General features: G+C 37.6%; 1 protein-coding gene across 2 annotated transcripts in view; it reads right to left on the reverse strand.

Moving 5' to 3' along the window:
- Positions 1-23856, reverse strand: part of ADGRL2 (adhesion G protein-coupled receptor L2) — a 313675-nt gene that overhangs the window by 123855 nt on the left and 165964 nt on the right. For both annotated transcript variants that reach the window (XM_066192572.1, XM_066192571.1), the window contains one exon: positions 906-1078. In XM_066192572.1, coding sequence (XP_066048669.1) covers positions 906-978 — 73 coding nt within the window. In that variant the 5' untranslated portion in view covers positions 979-1078. The remainder of the gene's footprint in view (positions 1-905; positions 1079-23856) is intronic.

Here is a 23856-nt window from a genome sequence, read left to right on the forward strand (position 1 = left end):
ATCTAGTGTATATACATAAATTACTGAATAATGTGAGATGGCATGGAGATGCTATTTTATTACTAAACTAATCTTTTCACCTGCAATCTAGTCAATCGAAATGCTTACACCCAAAAATAGTCTCAAGTTCTATATGATTATTTTTAATTAAGAATTCATGAGTCATGTTTTCTTTTTCATTCATTCGTGTTCCTGTTTATTAAAAGGTCCACAAAAACAGCTGTGGAGACAGACTAACTGGATGAAGTATAGTTTATGAAAAAAATCAGATCAAGATTAGACAACGAATCTTCTTTAAAAAATCTTTTTCCTTCCTCATCTCTTTAATCTAACAGCTATTTTAAATACATTTGATAGCAGTGAAGTATTCTTCCTTTTTCTAAAAAAAGCAAAAATATTTTCAAGTAGATGCTATTTCTGTATGAACTTTTGAGTTTTATTTCCTGAAATTTAACTTGCCTAGCACTAATCTTAATGAAGTGTTTGCCATTTCGTTTCCAGTGAGCCAAATTAGAAAAGTAAAACGGGTATTTCATTCAGTTGTTTTATATCATATTTAACATATCCATACATTTCTTCTAAGTGCTTGTGCAATGAGAATAGAAAAGGAAGGATAAACAGGAAGAAACCAAAAATAAGGCACCTACCAATCAAGGCTATTAATACTCCACTTGCCTGAACATTGCATTTCAATTTCTACACATGACACTATCAAACCTAAAAAACCCTATTTTCTTTTTTTCTTCTTTAAAAAGGGACAATTTGAGTCTTATAAATTAAATGTAGAATATGTTACAGATACATTTAGTTTGTCATCCTCAAACTTCAAGTTATCTAACAGAAATTAATTGTACAGTCCATTTAACTCATCTGCAAACCCAAGTAAAAAATAAACTAAGGCTTACCTTCAGTACACTGCAGGAAGCTGATAATGAGCAGAAACCAAAAACTTCGCATTCTGCAGCCAGAAGACACCATTATTGATCCCTGTAAGAATTTTCTTTGTATTCCTTAATGAATCCAGTTATAAAAGCCCAGCATCATCGAAACCAGTGGTCTGCATTATTCATCTTCATACCTGGAGTAGCAGAGGATTTGGAAGAAAAGGAAAAAAAAAAAATCTATCAGTACTTGAACACCAATAATTTGGACTACCAAATTTTACTTCATATGAAGACAGAAATTTTTAGTAAAAACTGAGACTACACCTGCACTGTAGCTGGGAATTCGGCAGGGTTTTGGGATGTAATATCTCAAGGCCAATGATTGCTAAGCACAACGCCAAATAACGATACGTGTGATACGTGATGACTTGTATTGATATATTTGCACTAAGACACAATAAAAAAACCAACAGGAGAACATTTACACCGAATATTAGAAATTAGACCTGTAGATGAGTCGGTTAAGCTTTTCTGACTCCACAAATCTGACACAACCTGCATTTCTTTACCTCAAAGAACCACAGTAAAGTTAATTCTAGGGCACTACCATATCTCTTGGGGATTTGACGCATGGAGTGACTGAGAACAAGACAGCAACTCCTCTCAGCGGGAAGGCTGAGCAGGTCTGCTGCCTGCCATGGTTCTGGCATTCCCTGCATGCTACACAAAGATTGCTCTCCTTGGATGAGAGAGGCAGTAACAGCTGCTTTGCTGCCAAAATAGCCTGCTTGGTGAGGCAGCCTCTTCATATGACTGCACAGCTAGCTGTATTTCTACACAATAAACATCTTCAGAGAAAAGGGAATAAACAATGGATGAGACCTTCTCCTGTCCTTAGCCTCGGACAAGATTTGTCTCCTACTGAGAAACAGGGACTGAACTACTCCTGTAAATGATGCACCAAAGGAAGAATTCTTAAAGCTATCATTTGCATTTGAAAAATATAATTACAGTGATAGAGTGCAGTAGCTGTGGTAGAAGATTTGACAGCAGAGTGCTCCCTTTTGCTAATGACTCTATTCTCTCACCAGCCAGCTGAGTAACTACACACATCCTCTTCCATATCTCACTGTGTGAAGCTAGGTCATGCTTCAACCCCGACTATTAGAGTTTGGGAAGCTAGAGAAAAATTAACATCCATAGAAGAACAGATTATTTTAAAGTAGAAAGCTGGGTCTGCATATTACAGATATGTGAAACAACTCTGGAGAACACTGAACACTGCACCATCATAAATGCAGAGGGCTGAGCCCAGTGTCACATTGGCTTGGCCTTTCCAGGATGAAGGAACAGGACTGCATGGATGTATTGGTGAAATTAATGTTACTTTAAAACCATGTAACAATGACTGTGTAAAAATTTAAATGGCAGGATCTAAGGGCCACTTATGATTCTTAGGAGTACTAGAGCATGTTAAGGGCTTTAAAAATACTTCTACCCTTTTGGCAAGGAGAAGCGGAAAGGATGAAGAGCACAAAATGCCAGATACAGAAATTCTATGAAAAGTTGATCATTTTTAGAAGTAGAAAGTGTATATTAGTCAACATTAATCATAATCAATGATAAAGTCAGTTCCCTGAGCATGCAAACAGCAACAAGACTGACACTCATTTTTTTTCCCACGAGGAGAGAAAGATGGGAATCAACAGAAAACATTATGGAACAATTTCTCTGGTTCTCAATGAAGGCAGCGTACATGTGGAGATTATTAAATAGCCAAGCAGGTTTCTTTACTTGGCTCCTCTTTAAGAGAACTGGAGGCATCCCTCTCACAACACAAGTGTGCATGCAATTCCTCACACAGGGAAATGAAAGAAAACTGACATCTGAGGCCATACGATTTTATATTTATTGATACATAAAAATGAACTCTTTTTTCCAATTTCCAGCTATAGACAGGTGCTCTTCAGCCACTGGCACTTTTTTTCCCACACGTGTTTCAACAAGAAGCAGGCAACAGCAAACCGAGCGCAGGACGGGCAGAGCGTGGCTCTCCCTGGCACGCACCCGTGTGCCCTGAGGTACAAGGTGTGACCTAAATTCAGATGGTGACACAGAACAACCCCGAAGCGGCTATGAAGAGACAGTCACATTCCAGCTCTGGATCTTTTACTAGTCCGCAAAGTCCACAAAGGAGGCACTGCATTCAGCAGAAATTAAAATTGCAAAGGAGCTCCTGCTGAGTTAAGAAGAAAAAATTGCCACCATGATCTCCAAAAAGAAACCCTGGAGATAGTTCAGCTAGAAGCTTGGGAAGAGTTTGGATTAATATTTCACCGGTAGCACCCAAAGGAAAAATCATAAAACTATTTCGAACACACTGCAGACCAATCAGCGTAATTTCAGTAAGCAATCAGAATAATCCAAGAGAATAGATGATGAATAATAATGGCTAAAAATGAAATTTAATCAGCCTTCTGATTGCTCCCAGTCTGTCCAGGAGATCTGGACTTCCTGAGACTCGAGTTTTATCATTATTTCTATAACATATCCCTGCACTCCCAGGTTTTGAGATACCTTCCTTCAACTTCAACTCGACGGTGACATCCCTGTGCTTTATCATCATCAAAGTCATCGCTTCCTTGTGGGCCTTTTTAAATTGGAGGGGAGAGGAAAGAGTTATGTCAAAAATTAAACCAATAATCAAAGCATTACTTGCAGTAAGACCTAGCATCTCCCAAGGAAATAGTTGCAAAATATATGCCAAACACTTTGCCTTTTTTTTTTTTCAATTGAGTAAGAGTTCTTGACCTTCTAAACTGACTCAGTAACTCTTATAAGGACCTACAGTTTCTGAAAATATATTGATGCCTTTGTAATACCAAAACCAGCAAAAACTATTCAATTAAGATGAAATTGTGAGCACTTAAAAGGACAATTTTAAGTGTTTTGTGCAATATATTGTTCTCTTTAGATTGCTGTAGCCTATAGACATAGAATTTAACTCAGTGTGCTGCTGCAAAAAGAATTAAAAATAAACTAACCAACCCCTACTAGATTACTGGTAACACATGTTTATCTAAAAACCCAAGAAAAATGAAACTGTTTGAAAACTGATGCAATAGGGTTTGGGTTTGCTTCTTTTCTTTTGAATAAGCTAGCATGTTCACAGCAAAGAAATTTTAATGGAGCCTCTGTATTTGAGAATCTCTGCATGGCTCCAAGTAAAAGAAGGGTGCAGTTCCAACCATTCATCAGCATAATAAAAGCTAAACCTGAGAAAGGCATCCAGACATGAGCTGGAGCCAGAGAGCACTCGGACTAAAGACATTGCTGTCAGCCACATCCTTCTGACCATCCATCTGTCAGTGATACAGAGACAGCCAGTGGCATCTCACAACAACAACAACAAATCCCAAACCAAACGAGTAGAAGCAGGAAAAGATGTATTAAGTTACTTCTTTGTAAACAGAAAAAGGAGACCACAGCGAGTGGCTGTCCTGTGCAAATAAGTTATTTCCCTTCAGACCTTAATAAACCTTTTCTCTGCATCGCTGACTGCTTCAGCTTGTGGGTGGGGCGGAGAGAAACTCCCTAGAGCAAAATCTTGCTTGAATTTCAGAGTGCAATAAAAGCTGCCCAGAAAATTTCAGTTGTAACTTAAATCCCTACCTCTGGGCCATACTGCAATCTCCCAGAGGGGGGGAAAAAAAAAAAAAAAAAAAAAAAAAAAAAAAAAAAAAAACCAACCCCCTGCTGGAAGTAGAGTGGTTCACCTTGTTAAGATTCTTCTCATATGCACTCTTAAAGAAGGCTCTATCAGGAATAGAAATGTTAAATGTTCAAACCTGTAACACTGCAAAGCTATTGAGCATCTCTTCATACTGCATTCAGAAGCTGTGCTCCAAGTCCCGAATATCTCAGTGCCCCCGCCTCGCTTCCTTGTTCTTATGTGCTTCTGAAACTCCTCACAGACAGAACACGACCGCTGCAGAATACATGCCACTGCTGGCCATCCCTCTCCCCGCAACATTGCTCAAGAGCACCCCAGAGATAAGAGAAAGCTGCTCCAAGCATGCTCCTTGAAATACTTTTATCTTTGAAGAGAAAGACCTCTAAAGGACTACCGCATCCCAACTCTACTCTGTTTAACCTTCCCAAGGTTTTATTTTCAAAAGCCAAAAAAGGGTCTTTTAAGAGCTTCCGGACAACTGACACAGCATGCTCAAAAGCTGCCTTTTCCCTCCTGCTCTATCCAGCTTTTCAGGCAATTAAGACAAAGGAGAACACAGAGATCTTTACAGCTAAGCAAGGATGCTTTTCTTTAGCTAAAAGTCATTCGGACTAATGCTGATGTATTTTAGACTATAGTGCTTAATTTTCCAAATCATTTTAGAAACACCACAGAGCACTTGCAACCTCAGTGAAGCTTTAACATCCCTATTACAGAAATAAGATTTATACTAGCTTTACAGATGATGAGGCACAGGGAGGTAAGTAACATCAGGCATAGCTGCACAGCTCGCACATGCCAAGGAACTAGCAGGACCAGGCAGTCCTTCTTATAAATCCTGTGTGACCTACCTTGCCACACATGCAGCACCCCCACTGCCTTTCATAACCCAGTTTATGAAACTGAGTAATTCTGTAATATATATGAGCCATTCTGCAGAGGAAAGGAGGGGGAAGAGAAGGCAAGGGTGAGTAGATATATACTCATACAATATAATAGACTACTTAGCCTCCTGAGAAATCATGTGTCCACGTGCTTTCCCATCATGAGGCTTTCCCATTAAAAAAAAAAAAAAAAAAACCAACTAAAAAGTTAAAACTTACTATAATCTGTAACACAAGAATTTAATTAGTGAACAGTGATTAGTAAAACTGTCTAAGCCGCATTAGCAAAATACTCAAATGAGACTAATACTGTTTATGATCCAAGAGCTACCATTTTCTACAGATCTGCAATGAGATCCAGCTCTGGTTTTCAACATCGAACACATCTTCAGATGCATTCAACATGAGTTATTCCTAAGTTCTCAATATGCTTTTTCAAAAATTGATTTACATTAATAACTCCACATCAGTGCTACAGTCCCAGATTGTAGAAAATCTGGTTACGAGTTTTAGCTATGAGACCTTACAAACCCCCCCCCCCCGACAACAATCAAGACTGCTGATCTAATTAGCCTCCTTCTACTTCCTATGGTAAACAACCAATGCCTGATCTGCTCCAATGAAACCAGCTGCATATTGCAAGGTGAAAGGAAAGGCTAACTCTGATCCATCTAAAATGGCTAACAAATACTTCCTTTCCATTAAAAGCAATTTAATGTTCAAAAGGTAGCAGGGAGTCTTATCTACACTTCTGTATTCAACATTCCCTATTAATTGTCACCTTGAACATTGGATTTCTAACCCAAAACATTTCTAGCCAAGTTACATGGAAAGAATACAGTATGAGGGAAGGGAATAATACAGTAAGAACAAGACTTGACCAAGGTCATCCAATCTTGCTACAAAAAAATTACTTCAATGCATTCAGCTACATCGTGCTCTGAAGTTACCTGCTCATGCCTGATGAATGCCTGAAACAGTGAGCAATAAATGCATATCCTAAAATTGACAAAGACCCCAGAAACATCCATCCCACCTCAGCCTGAGTTCCCAGCTCTTCAGTGTAACAAAAATATCCAATCTACCTATGCAAGACATGACACTAAACAGTGCACTGACACTATTTTACCAGTGGAACATCACAATTTAGTCCATCAGTCCCCAGCACCTCAGGTGCAATCATCAATTGGTCTTCTGCAATCATTCATGGAGAAAATAAATAGGATTTGAGATGAAAAGACAAAGATTTTCCATTCTCATCAGCGCTCTAATTCAGCTTGGCCTCGGTATCGTGTTTTACAGACACGTTACACAGCGGTCCATTCCCAACAAGCCAGCTTTGCCCCTTGTTAACACAGGATAAAGCCCGGACACTCAAGGGAGTTTTCATTCAATAAGCCAGCAAAGTAAACCTTTGCTAGCGCTAATAAGAATGGCTTTTTTTGGCTCCAGGCACTCTCCTTTGCCAAGTCTGAATTTCTCTTTTTGCCTTTGATAAATGCTCAGAATCAAGGAGGGGGTGGGGGCGGACAGAGGGTGTCACTCAATCCTCTTTGCAAATTCCCTGTGTTTCACCTGAATTGACACCATGCCGCTACACGAGACCACCTCGACACAAGCAATGCAGGTAAAACCCTTCTACCATTTCTGCTCTCTCTGCCACTACAGCTTCCTGGGGACTCAAAGATAAATCCCCACCATCCAAACAAGGGGGGAGGGAAAGGGATGCTGTAAGTCAATTACAACTGTTATCGCCTGTAATATCTTAGTGTCATGCTGAGCATGTTAAATATGCTGATCACTGTGGACACCAGAGGCATAGTCTGAGGCTGTTTGCCATTCTCTTCATTAAACTGCAAAACAAATAGCTCTCATTTTCAAACCTATGTAGGACAGATTTTATGAACATCAAAAATAAACAAGAAAATAATGAGTATATTTACAAAAACACTGAGAACCATATGACAAACCTAAAGAAGCAATTGTAGCAGCTGAAGAAAATTCAAAGGCTTTTCAAACTTCTCAGAGAGGAGAAATCCTCAAAATAATCTATTTATATTAAAGATCCCATTTCTTTCCCTTGGAAAAAAAAAATCACTAGGCTAACATCAACCAAAGACACAGCAGTCTTGTAAGACAGGAAACTGTTTGTTGACAGCCTTGACAAGGCTTTGCAAAGGCCCGTATTTCTCAAAGCTGTTATGCCACTTAGCTGATCTTTTTTTTTTTCTTTTTTTTTTTTTCCCTCCACTGTTTTTCACAGCTGAGAACTTGTTTGAAGTGGAAGTAGACTGAAAAATAAAACAAACAGAACTAAGTCCTGGGACTGTGGTCAGACATGTCGGTACCTGTGAAGTGACATGGTGTTTCTCTAATGGACTGCAAGGATTTCAACACACCTGATCTGCTTTATGGCCATTAGGCCCTGGGCTTAGGCAGGGACATGAGTTCTGATACTGATTACTGAATCCAGCTCTGGGGCCCCCAAGATAAGAATTATGTGGACCTTTTGGAGAAGGTCCAGAGGAGGCCACAAAGATGATTAGAGGGCTGGAGCACCTTTCCCATGCACACAGGCTGAGAGAGCTGGGGCTGCTCAGCCTGGGGAAGAGAAGGTTCTGGGGAGACCTTATAGCGCCTTTCTAGTACCTAAAGGGACACATGAGAACTGGAAAGGGACTTTTTATAAGGGCCTGCAGAGAAAAGACAAGGGGGAATGGCTTTAAACTGAAAGAGGATAAATCTAGAGTAGATGTTTGGAAGCTTCTCTTCACTGTGAGAGTAGTAACGCACTGGAACAGGACTGCCGATGCCACATCCATGGAAGTGTTTAAAAACAGATTGGGCAACCTGGTCTGGCAGCAGGTGTGCCTGGCCATGGAAGGAGGGTTGGAACTAGATGGTAATTTAACATCCCTTCCAACCCAAACTGTTCTATGATTCTGTCTTTCACAGCTGACACTGTAGAAAGACAACTCCACAGACCAGCACAGAGCCAGCAGAACACCCACACATTACTAACTTCCAAAATAAAATCAAGTTACAGGCAAGAGCAGACAAGAACACATTTTCATCATGCATGTGCAGCACTTTTATCCATGCTCTAACCAGGTTAATGGAGCTGTATAGCCCCAACACACTGCACCTCCTGGGGGATGGCTGTGCTGCAGCCTCGGCACTTGATATTCAAGCACAAACCTCAGTTTGGTAGCACCAATTCCCTGGAAACTACTGCACTGGAAACTTCTTTTCTGGGCATGTGCCAAGGAATATTATCAAAACGATTCATGAAGCTGCTGGTTTAACATTCATTTTAAAGCATCCATTTTCTATTGGTTGTACTCATGATCATATTAAGTGGTCTGTATTCAATATAAATTAAATTGTTCCAGTTTCAGGAACAAGCTTGAGTGTGCTGCAAAATCACTTTTGATTATTTAAAAAAATTCTATCAAAATCCTTTGTTATCAGAGAGATACCAACTCTTTATAAGCAACTGAAAAATATTTACCATTTTAAAAAGTCAGAAGCAGTGGGCATATAGATGTAGTCACCATGCACTGAGTGTAGTTTGGGCAGATCTTTGCTTAAGGAGGAATACTGTTCTAACATTAACATCTGTGACACTATGGCCTAATCATTGTGCAGTGAAATATGAATCAAAATCAATGGTGGCACCTAAGATGTAATCTCTGCTGTGTTTGGCTCACTGCACTGAATCTGTGACTCATAAATCATTGTTACTAGCCATTCAGTGAAATCAATATTCAGATTCCCTCTTGGTCTATACATATGACCACTAAATGAAATAATAATGACCAAGATGTGTCATATATTAGGTTATCAATATTACCAAAAGGGTTTTCTTGGGAGCAATGAGATAATCTAGGATAAAATACATCAGATGAGCATGCAAAGAAATGTGAAAAACCTGTGACTATATATAGAGAGCAGGAGAAAGGAAATTTTAAATATTTCTTCTTCCATCATATGCTCAAGTATTAGAATTTATCATAGCATCACTACAGTGCATTTTAGGAAAGACCATTTCAATAATGCATGCTTTTAACCATGTTTTAAAACATGCTGTACCTAAGCATTTTTCTTTTTTCAAATAGCCCCTTCTTACATTATTCCTAGCTTTGTTTCTTTTCTCTGAAGCACTATTAATATTAGCATGATCAGAGAGTAGTGTTTTCTTTCCAGCAGCCTAATGGTCAGGACATTTAGAAGACCACATTTTAGTTCCACTAAATATCTCCACCCCCAAACTACCAGGAGTAATTCCATAAACCTGAATTTTACAAACCATTTATAAACCATTTAGTTATTAAAAGGTAGTGGCTCATGTCTTGCACAGAAACCTGAGAAGTGCTGTGTGCTACAAACCTGAGAAGTGCTGTGTGCTACCATCCCATACTTGGCCATGAGTCACAATAAAATTTTTAATTTTGACAACAAAAGAAGGGAAGAAGTCTTTAACTGCTTCCTAAGAACACAAAAGATTCTCCAGGCAAGTATGACTTACAGGTAGAAATTCCACTGAATTTACGTAAGCCTTTGGAGGACTTCTCTGTGGACTTCCTAAGAAAACAAAACAAAACAAAACAAAACAAAACAAACAGGTAGCGCCAGAAGACACATCTTTCACGTTCACCACTTTTACATACCAGTCGCACTTAGAAGGTTGAAAACTCTAAAATCATGAAATAAAAATCAACAGACTCCTTGGTTTTCTCCCCTCATAACTGGCTTTTCTCATACCCACATTCAAGACAAGAACTCAAGGGTGAGAAGCCCTGTATGACAGCACTGCACACACCACTCTCTTCCTTGAACCTACACACAAATATACTACTGAATTACACACCTACTGTTTGCACATCATCAAGGATCTGAGATACCTGTGCAATAAATTTCGCAAATAAATCTACAGGATCTATTCAGAAAGGGCCCTATTCTGCAATGAAACGAGGGATTCAATGCTCTTACTGGGCTCTGCAAGGACATACAAGTTGCTGAGGTGTATAATACTGCATTAGTGCTGTAGTTAAGAGTATTTTCTTGTACAATTTAATAAGCAATGAAGATTCAGGTGACTATTCTTAACTGTGCAAGACAGCTGAATAAGTACCAGTCATTCATCAGAGCTGCAACATTCTTTCAGTTGGGGAAAACTGGGCTTTCTTATTTATTCGAACTATTATAAAACAGCAGGAATTATTTCAGTTACTTTTTATTCCTTTTGTAGAAAGTCTAAGTCAGGAAACTATAATGATTACATTTGGAAAAGTTACCAACAAAAAGAACTCTAAATTATAATTCAGCAGGAAGGCTCCTTCTACCTTCACGTACCACTGTTTAAAACACTTCTCCCTAGCAGCCTACATAACATTTTCTCTTCTGCAGAGAAATGTCTGAAGAGAAATAAAGAAAAAATCCCCATATATTGTAGAAACAGTGAAGGTCTCTTCCATGCACAGTGAAAAGGGAAGTGTGAAGTGATATCTTTTAAATATTAAACAAAATGGAATATGAGTTATCTCCAGCACTGCCATGCCAGCCACCACGAGCACTTGAGGACAAAGTATCCTGAAATTGCTTTCATGCAAAGAATTTTTAAAGTGAATGAACACTTTTCAAAGTATTCAAGAGAATGAACTCTTTCCACTGGAGTGACTGAAAACATTATATTTCCTGTACATTTTAATTTTTCTAATCATCCATACAGCACAGATGAAATTTAAGATACATTTTTAACACATTTTTTAGCAGCAATGTGACCTCTGATATTCTGTGGTTTCATCAAGCAGACCAAAACCACACATTCACAATTTCTTTTAAATAATACAGCTCTTGATGGCTCAATGTGACAATGACACTGTTACTTTGGAAAATATCCTATTTTTCTTTAATTAGGCTACGTTATGATTTTAGATGATAATTTCTTTAACCTTTTCAGATTATAAATACTTATGGGCTTTTATTTTGTATTCTTTTACTAGAAATTAAAGAGAATTGCTTTTTATTAAAACCCTGCTCTTCATACATTCTGCTGCAGTTCATGAACCATATGTACAAGTAATGAAAAAGAATAAATCTACATTTGTCTATCAACAGTATTTATAAGTGAGAGAGTGGAAAGATGACAAAATTTTAATAAGAACATTATATTATAGTAGCAATAATCTAGGTGTTTTACTGGGAAGTGAAGTGGATTACTGTAAATGAAATTTTTAAATGTCCTTTCCATTTTATAGATAACACAAAATGACTCTTTTCATGTCTCCAGTGATAAGGATACATGTGCCACATATATTTAAATAGTGCCTTCACCCTATCCAACCCTGCTCATGAATTAATAATTCAGTGACATTAATACAAGAAGATAAATGATAAAGAGGTTATAGCAAAAGGGCCAGTGGTACACACATACTTCTTTTAAAACAGCTAATACCTCTCTGCCAATTACAGTTAGAACTTTTTTACAGTTTTCAATGGCATTTTTACAATCTAAATAGCAGCTTATGCACACACAATTTCACACAACTCAAGCTTAATAAATCTCCTGCTGCTACCAAACAATCATTCTGGGGGATTAAAGTGCAACATCTGCTAACATTAATAAGCATTTTACATAGCAATATGTATAAAAGCAGTTGCTATCAGTCTTCTGAAAAAGCTTCCAGACTGGTTTGGCATAAATTATACCTTTATCGTTCAACTGGTAACTTTAGCTTACGGCAACAATAAGGTAACTATAATGCTATCTAGCTGGAAAACACAACCAAATTGCATACGGAGTGGTATTATCCTTTGTAGCGCAACAATTTTCAAAATACTTGAAAAATAAACAAAAAAAATGTATACATGTGAAGAAATTCAGGTAAGAACCTGGTAAAGTCACATAATTTCAATACTTAGAAGAAACCACTAATCTGTTTGCAAGAGACAATTTCTCTCATAATACCTAACTTATAACTTTCTAATCCACCTTGGGCTTTTTAAATTTTTATTTGTACTTCTACCAAAGCAGCATCTACTGTGAAAGAATGTGTGCCTTTCCAAGGAGTAAAATAAATATCGGGGGGTTTATTTAATTAGGAATTCCAGCATACATTTTTAGGTAGAATTTGGCAAATGAGCATGCTTTGGAGTCGGGAGACGTGTAACATCAGCTTGAGCCAAGAACACAGTTGGCAAAAGCAGCACAAACTTTTACTCGCAGTCCTGCCAAGGCAACTCAAGCCCTCCAGTTCAGCTGTGGACAGTCGAATGCCAGAGCCTGCCAATCACCCTCCTCTGGAGTGAAGAAAATGAAAAAAGTCATATTCTAGCTTTAAAAAAACCCATTGAGGTAAAGTATTTCAGGTTCTCACTGCATAAGCCCTACTATCCTAATATTTTTTAGAAACTGAACATTGCAATAATAGATAACACTTTGAATACCTTTTTATGGTGGCCCAAGATAATTTTGTCGTGTGAACATGTGGATCACTATTTGCAAGCTCATTTATTTCCTTCATGAAAAAATAAATTTGTATAGAAAATATTCATTTATAGAGAAGAACAGCAAACTGGATCAAATATATATGTAGAAATTATTTAATACACTAATTTTAATTATCAATTAATGTCCCCTGATTAACATTATGATTTGCTTGAACGGGATTGTTTTAACATTATTTTTTAAGTCAAAACATTGCTTTAAAAATTACTATTACCATATTCTTCTGACATCGCCCACATTCTTATTTGACACGTTTTAAGACAGATGAAGAAAATCAAAGCAATAAGATATTAAAGATTCCAGCAATCCAGTGCTTGACAACTAACACTCAGGGCCTTTTGATGATATCAGGGTTTAAAAGTACCTAGAACTAGGGTTGAAGCCAGGCTTAGCTGAGAGAAAAGCAGTCATTAAAGGACAGTAGGAAAAAGCTTAAAACAAAAGGGAAGTACACTTCGTATCTACTTTTCCTCAAACTGATGGTTTCTTTAGGCTGAAGTCTGTACCCGAAATTCCCATACAGATTTCAAAGACTGGAATCAGTGTTGCCAGAGGAAGCACATGAGGATTAAGAACCAGGTGCCTCAGTGCCACAAAGAGTCTTTCTTAAATACAGCTTGAATTTTAGATTACCATTTTAAAATAAGTCTTTATTAAGTTCCTGTGTGCTGCCTTTAAAAACATAGCTTTATATTAAAGTGATAATTTCTTCTTTTTTTTTCATTTTAGAATAAAATTATATTGGCACATGATTTTCTTTTCAGGCTATTCCTCCACTCGCACTCTAATTCTCACATCAGACATATCCCTGCCATGTGCCAGCCTTACATGTTCTGGAAGATTTACTGCTGCTGTGATAGTCTCATGGCTATTTCAAATCCAGGTCACAACTTTCCACAGTTACTTAGATTAACATTTGCAATTTAATCTATTTTAACACAAGAATTCAACAGCGCTGAGACAAAAAATGAGGCGACTTTTTTGCACAAAGACGACCGAATATTAAATATGAAATTTAACAGGTTGTAATCATAACAGTTTGTAAACACTGTAATATATATGTCTGCCCTAATTTAGTAAGATGGAATTCTCACATAACACTCATCAAACTGAGCACAAAAAAATTGTCCTGGCATTTCACTGAATTAAAATCTTCAGTCCCCACAGCCAGAATGCACAAATTTAGATTTTATTAATACCTTAAATCAAACTCACTTTTATGAAAGGCAATTTACAAGTCATCGTTTCTTCCGACAGCCAAGAACAGAACGGGGTCTTAAGCATATTTTTACAGGCACTTTGATGATAGTCTAACCTTTTGGTCTGATTGCTACTTTTAACAAAAATAGCATTTTCTTTGAAATCCAGAAAACTCTTGTTTTCATGAATATAGCTTTAAGTCTTCAGTGACAGAGTGGCTGACAGCTCAATGGATAAAAAGCAAATTTAAGAGGAGCCATGCCTGTTAAGAAAATGCATGCCATTTCACCAGCTTCTTGTTCAGCCATCTCAGAAACTCCAAATTTAATCTAGATCACCAGATTTCACATCTTGCCCTAGGATATTATACTGTGCCAAACCTTCACACTCACAAAACCACGCAATTTATACACAAGTTCAGCAAGCCACCTTGATTTAACTTGTGCCCTATGTACTTTAACATTTTAAAACCCTAACAATAACAGCAGTCAGCATTACAGACACTTCTGCAATAGATTGCACATCAGATGCACAATGAAATCATCATCATCAGGTATCCTCCCTCGTGCTGCCAGTTACCAGAAATCAGTGAGAGTCACACCATGGGGCCAGGGAAAAGAAAAAAAAAAGAAGTAAATACGTAAAAAGCTCAAGTGAGCAGGCAGAGCGGGAAGACGGCATTCCCCGCAGCCAGTTGGGAGTGCAGAGGAAGCGGGAAAGCCCTTGGGTAGGGCGCAGAAGGAGAGGCAGCAGATGGCAAGGGAAGGCCGGGGGACAGGAGCCCCGCAGCGCCGGCAGGCTCGCCCTGCCCGGCTCGGGGAGCCCGAGCGGAATGAGGAGCGGACCGAGGAGCGCTGCAAGGCTGACAGCGAAGGAATGCAAGTGAATAGGGATCAGAAAACATGCGGCAACCGCACGGAGAAAGGAAAGACCTGCTCGCATGAAATATCTGAGCGTAATTTGATTTCCTTCAAGCGGACTGCCAGCATTTAGGATCAGCTGCCGCACTCCCCCTAAGCTCACGCACAGAACTTACTCCTCTCCAGGACACAACTGCAAACTACACGGACTGCAACTATTCGCTTTGGAATCCATATGAAAAGGCCACCAATCTACATCACAGTCCACGAAACTCTCTGGACAATTGAGTCAAAGCAGTAACAAACGTGGAGACGGAGAAGGAGACGGTGCTACGAGAGGGGCCAGCACACACAATGTGCAATGCGATGGATGTCTGCATCTCTCACCTGCGCACAGATCTGTTGAAACGTTTGCCATGCTGCAAGTCATCCTTTTCTATAAATGACTGATGATTTCACAGTGCCATTGCAATAGTCTATAAGTGGCTAACGATTTTACAGTGCCATAATAATGATATTAATTAAAAAAAAGGTGACCACAATTTCAACACATCCACTGCTCATTCCGGGAATTTTGTCTTTGTTTGTTTGTTTGTTTGTTTGTTTAAAAATCAAATCCAGAAGAGGTTGTGACAGTAGCAAGTGTACAGCTTACTTATGGGTCACTATTGGGCTGAACTAGGATTTTATTTCTGGAAGAAAAAAAAACAAGACAGGAGGATGAATAATACAGATGAAAATGGACAGGGAAAAACCAAGTCGACCTAAAGGTCCATCTTCTCAGATATGTAAGAAGCAACAGACAGAGGCATGACAGAACACTTCACCCGACACTGCTTGGTTATCAACATACCCTCCAAAAGTTACTCAATTTTATTTTAATATCTCCTCAGTCAAAAGATGATTTGACATTTTTGACCTAAAAATAGCAGCTTTATAGGTCTTTAAAAATAAAAATATCTAGTCCAAGACTACCATGGTGTACAATACAAGAAGAGCCTGCAGCAAGCGAAGTGGAAGGTTTCAACAGCTAGAGATTTCACCCCAATTATTTCTTGTCCCCAAAATAAAAAACAAATTCACTGTGACAGTATTATTTTACAACAGCTAAATAAATACCAGTTTTTAGCTTTTCCACGGTATTGTTATTTACTAACTAGAACATGTAGCTGTACAGTCCAGCTGGCTGAGAGCAGAATGAAGGAAAACAGGCTCTTCCAGGCTAGAAGCAACCTTCATCCATGACTCCGGAGAAACATTTCTTCTCCTGATCTCGCAATTTTATCATAAGATAAACTGGATACTTTTTATTTTTAAATAAGTAGTATTTTAATAAAGACCCAGACATGCATACCCAAATATATACACATTCATGAGCAGATATTTACTTAGGATTGGTAAAACTTTGTTATTATTTAATTCACTTTTGAAAAGATCTGTAAAACACACAGTGCCTAAGAACAGCTTAAGATAGCTAAAATTCAAAATACATTCATCTAACTATTTTCAAATATTTAAATAGGCTACTAAATCTTGCATTTCTGTCTAGGAAGGTATTTATCTTGCAATGGCCACTAACAGTTTTAACTTTCAAACAGTAAGTATTGATTACTTCAACATCCACAGAGCACCAATTTCCTAAAACCTGAACTTACACACAAGTCCATTTCCCACTTCCCATTTTTAGCCCCACTCAATAAGCCATAATTATGATTTTGTGTGCGTAATTCTGTTACTGGTTCTGGAGTACAAGTCATTAAACTGGGGTTGAACAGGCTGTGGTGTGGGAGGAAAAGTACCACTGTTCTTCCACTAAGAACCGAAACATCAATAATTCAAGCTGATTGGGAAACACTATTCAAGCAGACAATTAATTTTTAAGAACATGGCAGAGACAATAACAAGCATTGCAAAACAATTTTAAATTTTACAAGACTCGTCAACAAAGCTTACAAATATGAAGCTTTTGGAAAATCTGCATCTCTTCCTGCTCCAGGTTAAAGGAAAATGGACTCTAGGAAACATTCTGGAATCCAGCCAGCAAAACTATGAGCATTGCCTGTGACCCCAGCTGCTGTACAGGGAGTATCCCCCCAGAAATTCACTAAAACTGAAGCACACCTGAGAACCCAAGGAAGGAATAAAGAAAACAACTGTCTACCATGCAAAATTAAAATTGCAAAATACACCTATCCACGAAGGTGGCTCCATTTCCTACACACTCATAAAACCACATGGACTCCAGACACGCCACTGCCGGAGACACTCCCGCAAGCTTCCCAGGGCCCCCCTACATTCCTTCCCCTGCAGCCCCGGACAGGGAGGGAGCACGGCCAAAGCCTCCCCAGCCCCACAAACACGTGTGCCCCTTCCAGGAAGGGAGATAGCTAAATCAGTGTTTCCTATGGAGCACAGGATGAACCTTTCTGCTCGTAAGAGCTCTTACTGTTTCCATAGTGAATGTCATTTACATGAAGGGATTATAAAGGTTCCCACATGAAAATGCATCCCTGGCACAACTACATTCTTTCAAGCTACTTTTCCTCCCACTTGCTATAGCTCCTAGGTGAAAGGAAAATATTGACAAAAACAGGACATAAGGGGGACAAAAGATAACCACATACTGAAAAACATGAAACTGTCAAGCCATTTACAATTCCTTTTTTTTTTTTTTAAAGTTTAACTCCTCACGGCAACTGGGCAGCCTGAGATCAACTACACAGGGTGAAACACTTTAATTTATAGCCTAAGGGTTCTTCCATGTTTAAGAGGAAGGCGCATGTAAAGAAATACAATATCTTTCTCAGCCCGTCTGTTCTTTGAAATGTCTTCATTAAAATGGAGATTTTGACTTTTTGACTGTGAATAACAGAAAAAGGACAAACCTGGTTTCCAAGGATCTTCATCTGCAGACAGCACACACAAAGCTCCCCCTTCACTCTCACAAGATCACACTCATGTATCGCAGGCAGGCTTTCAGGGGGAAGGGCAGATGGGACCACCTCCAGTTCATGATGATTAGCTAAATGAGTCCTAATTATACCTTCATTTTATCATGAAGCAACTGAGAAAATCAAGCCAAGAATGTGGACCTGCAGGACTGAGGGACTTATACTTTCCCAGACCCAAGTGGCAGCCAGGGCAGAGACCACCACTGCATCCAGGATGTCACAGCCCATGCCACCAGAGACCTACAAGTCACAAACCTACAGTAATAAAACCGTTCCTTTTTTTTTTTTTTTTTGAGGAGGGTGGGAAGGGGTGGAAATCTCTTGCGTACATTGGCATTCAGTGTTTCACCAACACTGCAGTAGAAGCACAACTTGTTCAATGGTCATGAGCTTGAGTGAATGTTAGAGTACAGCACCAGGAGCCACTCCTTCATGGCATCTGAGCCCCAACAAAATTCCACGCAGCATACTTAGCCAGTAAGTGTAGCAGCAGCTGATACTCCATATATGCACAAGATCTGAACAGATTTCTTTTAGGTAACTCAAATAATGGCTCTAATTAAGGGTATATTAACCCTATCCCTCAGCTTTGCAGAGATTGTGAGTTGTGAACACAGTTGTGCAAACTGCTTCACCACAGCACTGAAATAGCAGCACATTTTCTCACTGCCCCACATATTTTTTGTAAACCCTTACCAATTAGTTTTAATTATCTGTTAATGCTGCAGCTTTATTTGGTGCATTGATTATTATGTTTCTATTTAAAATACAAACAGAAATAAATTACTGGACATCTTCCAGCAGACCTACTAAAACATTTTCATTTATTTGGGTCTGATTCAATTAACATTAGGACTTTGGTAACTTTTTTTAAATATGTAAAATTGTATTGAACAAAAAGAATTGTTTTAAACAATTGTTTCATTTATTGAGTGATTTTCTGTGGAAAATACGTAAAAACTAAGAAATTTACTGATGACAGAATCTTAACAATAAATCCCATGCTGGGGGGGATATTAAGCTAAATATAATTAGAATAAACCAAATTTTTCAATTGGCTGTTAATTAGATGGACAGCAGAAAGATGCTGACTTCACTGTTAGTCCCTATATTCTTATATTTTATAAAGTTAAAATCTGTTCAAGCAGTACTTGCTCATCATGCCACGGTCCAAAAAAGACTGTAATCAGAAACAATACCATTAGAAGTGAAGGTGTAGGAAGGATATATGAATTCCTTACAGGTGACAGAAGCAGAAATAAGAATTTTATTCACAGGTATACTTGAAAGGTTATATTGGTTTTATGAGCTCTGCTCGGCAGATTTTTCAGTCATGTGCCAAGAACTGCTGATTACTTGCATCCCATTTGCCAAATACAAAAGCTTTATTAGTCATAACAGCACGGCTGTTCCAAACAGACATAGAGATATAAATAATAATAAAAAAGATAGAAGAAGAAGACTTGCCCCTTCTTCAGGGTTAGTTGTCTGTGGGCAGTTAAGTATGACTTAGTGTGGCTTCATTTCTAATGCACGCTACAGTAAAAATGACTACAGTGTGGATTTGTGCTTTGATTTGTTGTCTTGCAAACAGAAGAATACTGATTTTATGCGACCATTCATTATGGCATTTGTACAAAAAGAAAAATGGTTAATCTATCTCACAGTTATATATACACATTCTGAATATGTTTCAGTAGAGCACATAAGGCTAACAATTTGGTAAGAATATTTCTGCATATTTTTTCTTCTTTCAAATGCAGAAATTGTATTTTAAAACATTAGACAACTTTTTAAATGATAAATACTTGCAAAACAAATCCTTTGCAATCTATTTTAAAACTTTTAAAATTAATTATAAATACTTGTAATATCAAAGCAGGGATAAAATGCTTTACCTCTTACCGAATTTTTATGCATTATTCACCCTTTTATTCTAAATACTGGCTTTTTCTTAGCTTGGGTATAACAAGCCAAGCGCTGCCCTCAACAATGCAGTCACAGTTCACGCTCTCAAATCGGCTGGAGCTCCACATTCACTGGGGGTAACATTCATCCTTTTGTGTCTTCTTTTTACTTACAGACAAAAGATACGATCGCTTTCCACAGTTCAAAATGAATGAAATGTGAAGCCAACCTAAGAACCTACTGGAGTCCGTCTAAAATAGAAAATGTTATTCTTCTTCTGAACACAAAAGTAAAGACAAAGTTCCAGAATTTTGCACTAGATACAACATGCATGGGCTACTGGTCACAGATGAAGCCATACACTGCTACCATGATTAGAAAAATAATAAGTTTTGAGTATTCACTTTAATGCAGCTTTGAGGTCCCAGTTATTTTCCATTAAACCACAAAAACCCCCACATTTGAATCCTTGGGCAACTTCTCCCAGCATATTTTCTGAAGTAGAATATATCATGTCCAAAGAAACATGTACATCTTTTCTCTGATGACCAATAACAATTTAAAACAGATGGGCACAGATTCTTTCTATAGAAACCCTTACACATAGAATTAATACAAAGCATCCAGGAAATGCTGTGTCTTTACAAATTTTAGCAATACTACCCTGCAGGTCTACAATACATGGAACATGTACTGGAAGTTTCTTATACAATAAGAATTGCCATCTACATATTTTCTTAATTTGGGAATTACCTTATTCTAATTTTGGTACAGGAAATCAGGGAAAGAAAGGTATTTTGTTTAAACACTCATTATTTCCGTATTTACTCAATTACAGCTCAAGATATCATCTTAAAATATGTGGCTGTTTCATCACACTCTGCCATGCATACTGCTGTGCTACTCAATGCAGTTAGTCATAAATGACTATATAACCTAATGTATTTGTTCAGTTAGTCCCCATAAGTGTTTTTTATTGACAAAACATAATTTAGTTTTATTAAATGTGACTGGAACATTGCTTCTGCCAAGTAAGTGAATATTAATGTCTCTTTTTTGTTTTTTTTTTTTTTAAAAACAGATGGAAAAATTTAAGAATTAAGGAACAGCTTGAATGTCACTTACATGAAAATTGTACCAGTATGACATTATTGTCACTTTTGTTGCTTGCAGTAATTTTAAAAATTATCTAAGTTACTTATCACCATAAAAACCTGGCACTAGTGAAAGAGAAAATGTGTTACGCTACAGCTAACAAAAAAAAAAAAAATTACATTATTTTATTCAAGCAAGCTCTTCCAACATAGCATTTAAATTACCATTGTTCTACCTTCAAAATACAAGGCTGTTAAAAATATATCTTAATCGCAGCTGCATTATCCTCACAACAGAACTAAAGTTACATACACGTCTTGATTTTCATATTGTTCGGCAACCTCCACTGAGTGGAACTTCCGAAACATCCCTACCTCACCAGGAAAGAAAAAGACAGCCTGTGTAAAGAAAGATTATGTCCTTGCCCCTCCACAATTCCTCAACAAGATTAAATTAGCAAACCTCTTTCTTCATCGTGGCTTACACATCAGTATTTTCCCATGCAAAAAGGATGGTACAACTTTTAAACTCCTAGCACCTGCCAAAATCTCCATGAAAGACATAATTTATATATTTTCTGTAAATCTTACCATTATAATCCTATTGAGGTGTAATTGCTGTGGCTAATATTCTTACCCTGTTATGAAAATGCTCAACATAAATGTGGCACTGAGTTGTTAAGATAATGCATGATCATGCTGTGAGAGGGTAATACCTATACAATAGCCCTTGCCAATACTATAAATCTCTTTATTAGACAACAACCTATTACAGGAGATCTACTTAACTGTTTCCCTACTTAGAGGGCCATTTGGTGTTACAATAACAAGCTGACTTTCCACATTAGAAAGGATTAGCCAGTATAAATAATAAATTGACACAGAGTTACTACTCTTTTAGATATGGTAAATCTTTCCTGGTGTTTAAAAGAGAATCCAAACTCAATCCCTAAGACCACATCAGGCAGAATGTACTGGAAGTTTAAAGTTCTGTTCATTTAAACTAACAAAAAAGAAAACAAACAAATCAACTCTTTGGCCAAGTTACGCCACAGATTTATTACAGGAGAGCATATTACAGAAAGCTGCTTCTGTTTTAGGGAATGTGCATACATACTGCTTTATTTCCTAACAATATCACAGCAAATCATCTTTAAATTTACTGAAATATTTTAAAGTAAAATGATTGCCACCATTTTTCCAGAGGTAAATAGTACAGAATTCATCTAAGTACCTTTTATGCTTCTTGCTTAGCAAGTGAAACTGTATTATATATGTATTATTTTCTTCTCTGAAGTCTTAACTTTTTGAAGGATCACACACTGTCATCCTCCAGACAACTACAATACACATTATAAAGTCTGCAATATACCAGATGATTTCTTTCATTGTGCTAAATTAAGGAAATATCACTACCTAAAATACAAATATCTGATTCTTCAAGCTAGTTTTTAAGTTACAATTTACAAAAAAATTTAGGTTAAGACATTTCTTGCTCTTTGTTGTCGGCATTTATTAAAGCTTAAGACAGAAATCCTTACAACTGTTTGCCTGCTTTAGCCCCCGACTGTATCAATTCATCAATTTCGATGAAACTCAATCACCTCTTTATATTTTAAATAGAGAAAAAGCAAAATTAAGAGTTAGCCTTTCATCATCAGTCACCTTGATTATGACCCATAACACTGCTTGCATAAATAGAAAATACTTACCCACTGCTCTTTGGCTACCACACTACTCTGCACGAGATGTGTTGAAGACCTGAAAGTGCTCTGCTGTCTCTCTCATGCTGACATGACATTTTTAGAATCTGAGAAGACAGTTTATGCAACAAAAATCTGCTTCCTGTCATACAGAATACCAAAACTGTCCTCTTGCACCTTGACCGGCAAGAATTGTTTTCCTCATCTCCTTTTTAAACTTCTGACAAAAAGGCATTTCTTTAAAATATGAAGTATTTTCTTAAGTTGGCTTGTGCTTATTGATGTTTTAAAATCTTTGCCCACTGTGATTTGCTGTTACTGATGGACAACCTTTTTAAAAGCTGCCTTGCAGAGCCTTTCTGCTCTGCATATCAGAGAAGGCTCTGTGAAATGAAATTGTACTTACTGGAAAGAATTCAGCCCTGAATGCCTTGATTACTCTGATTATCTCATATACAAGCTCCCTCTGCAGGTAATAATAAGAATGAGCAAAAAATATGTGAAAAATGTGGGCAACAGCCGGCATAGGAAACCAAATAATCAGTCATCATTTTGAAGAAACTCCCCCAGAAATCCTTCTCCGATGTTATCCAGCATAAGGAGGTAACACAGAAAACATTCTCCTCTTTTATTCCCAGCTCTGTGACTCTTCTTGTCTCCTTGGAAAAGTTAAACACTCAGCTTTAGTCTTTCCTATGCCAAGTGGCACAAATTTCTCTTTCCAAAGTCATCTAAATGCTTTCAGTGGAAAAAAAAAAAAAAAAAAAAAAAAAAAAAAAAAAAAAAAAAAAAAAAAAAAAAAAAAAAAAGAAGAATGAAAATTGCTCTGCTTATCTGAACTAAACAAAAATGAAAGACCACCCCGAACAGTAAAAGCAAGTTCATTCTATCTGATGCATTTCTCTACCTGAAAACCAACCAAACAGCAGCATCCCCTCATCCTATTTACTGCTGGGAGGAAAAACCTAATGTCACTTTTGGATACAATTACACATGCACTCCACCAAAGTTTAAAAAGCAATTGAACTGAACAGCAAGTTATCTTGAAAATTAAATTATATATTTTTTAAAAATCCCTATCAATTTAAATCAAATCATGAAGTAACTGTAGTTTTCATCCAACTGGAAG

The sequence above is a fragment of the Chamaea fasciata genome, unplaced genomic scaffold, assembly GCF_029207755.1.
Source record: "Chamaea fasciata isolate MVZ Bird 193981 ecotype frontalis unplaced genomic scaffold, bChaFas1.0.hap1 SCAF_10, whole genome shotgun sequence".
Classification (NCBI taxonomy): Eukaryota; Metazoa; Chordata; class Aves; order Passeriformes; family Sylviidae; genus Chamaea; species Chamaea fasciata.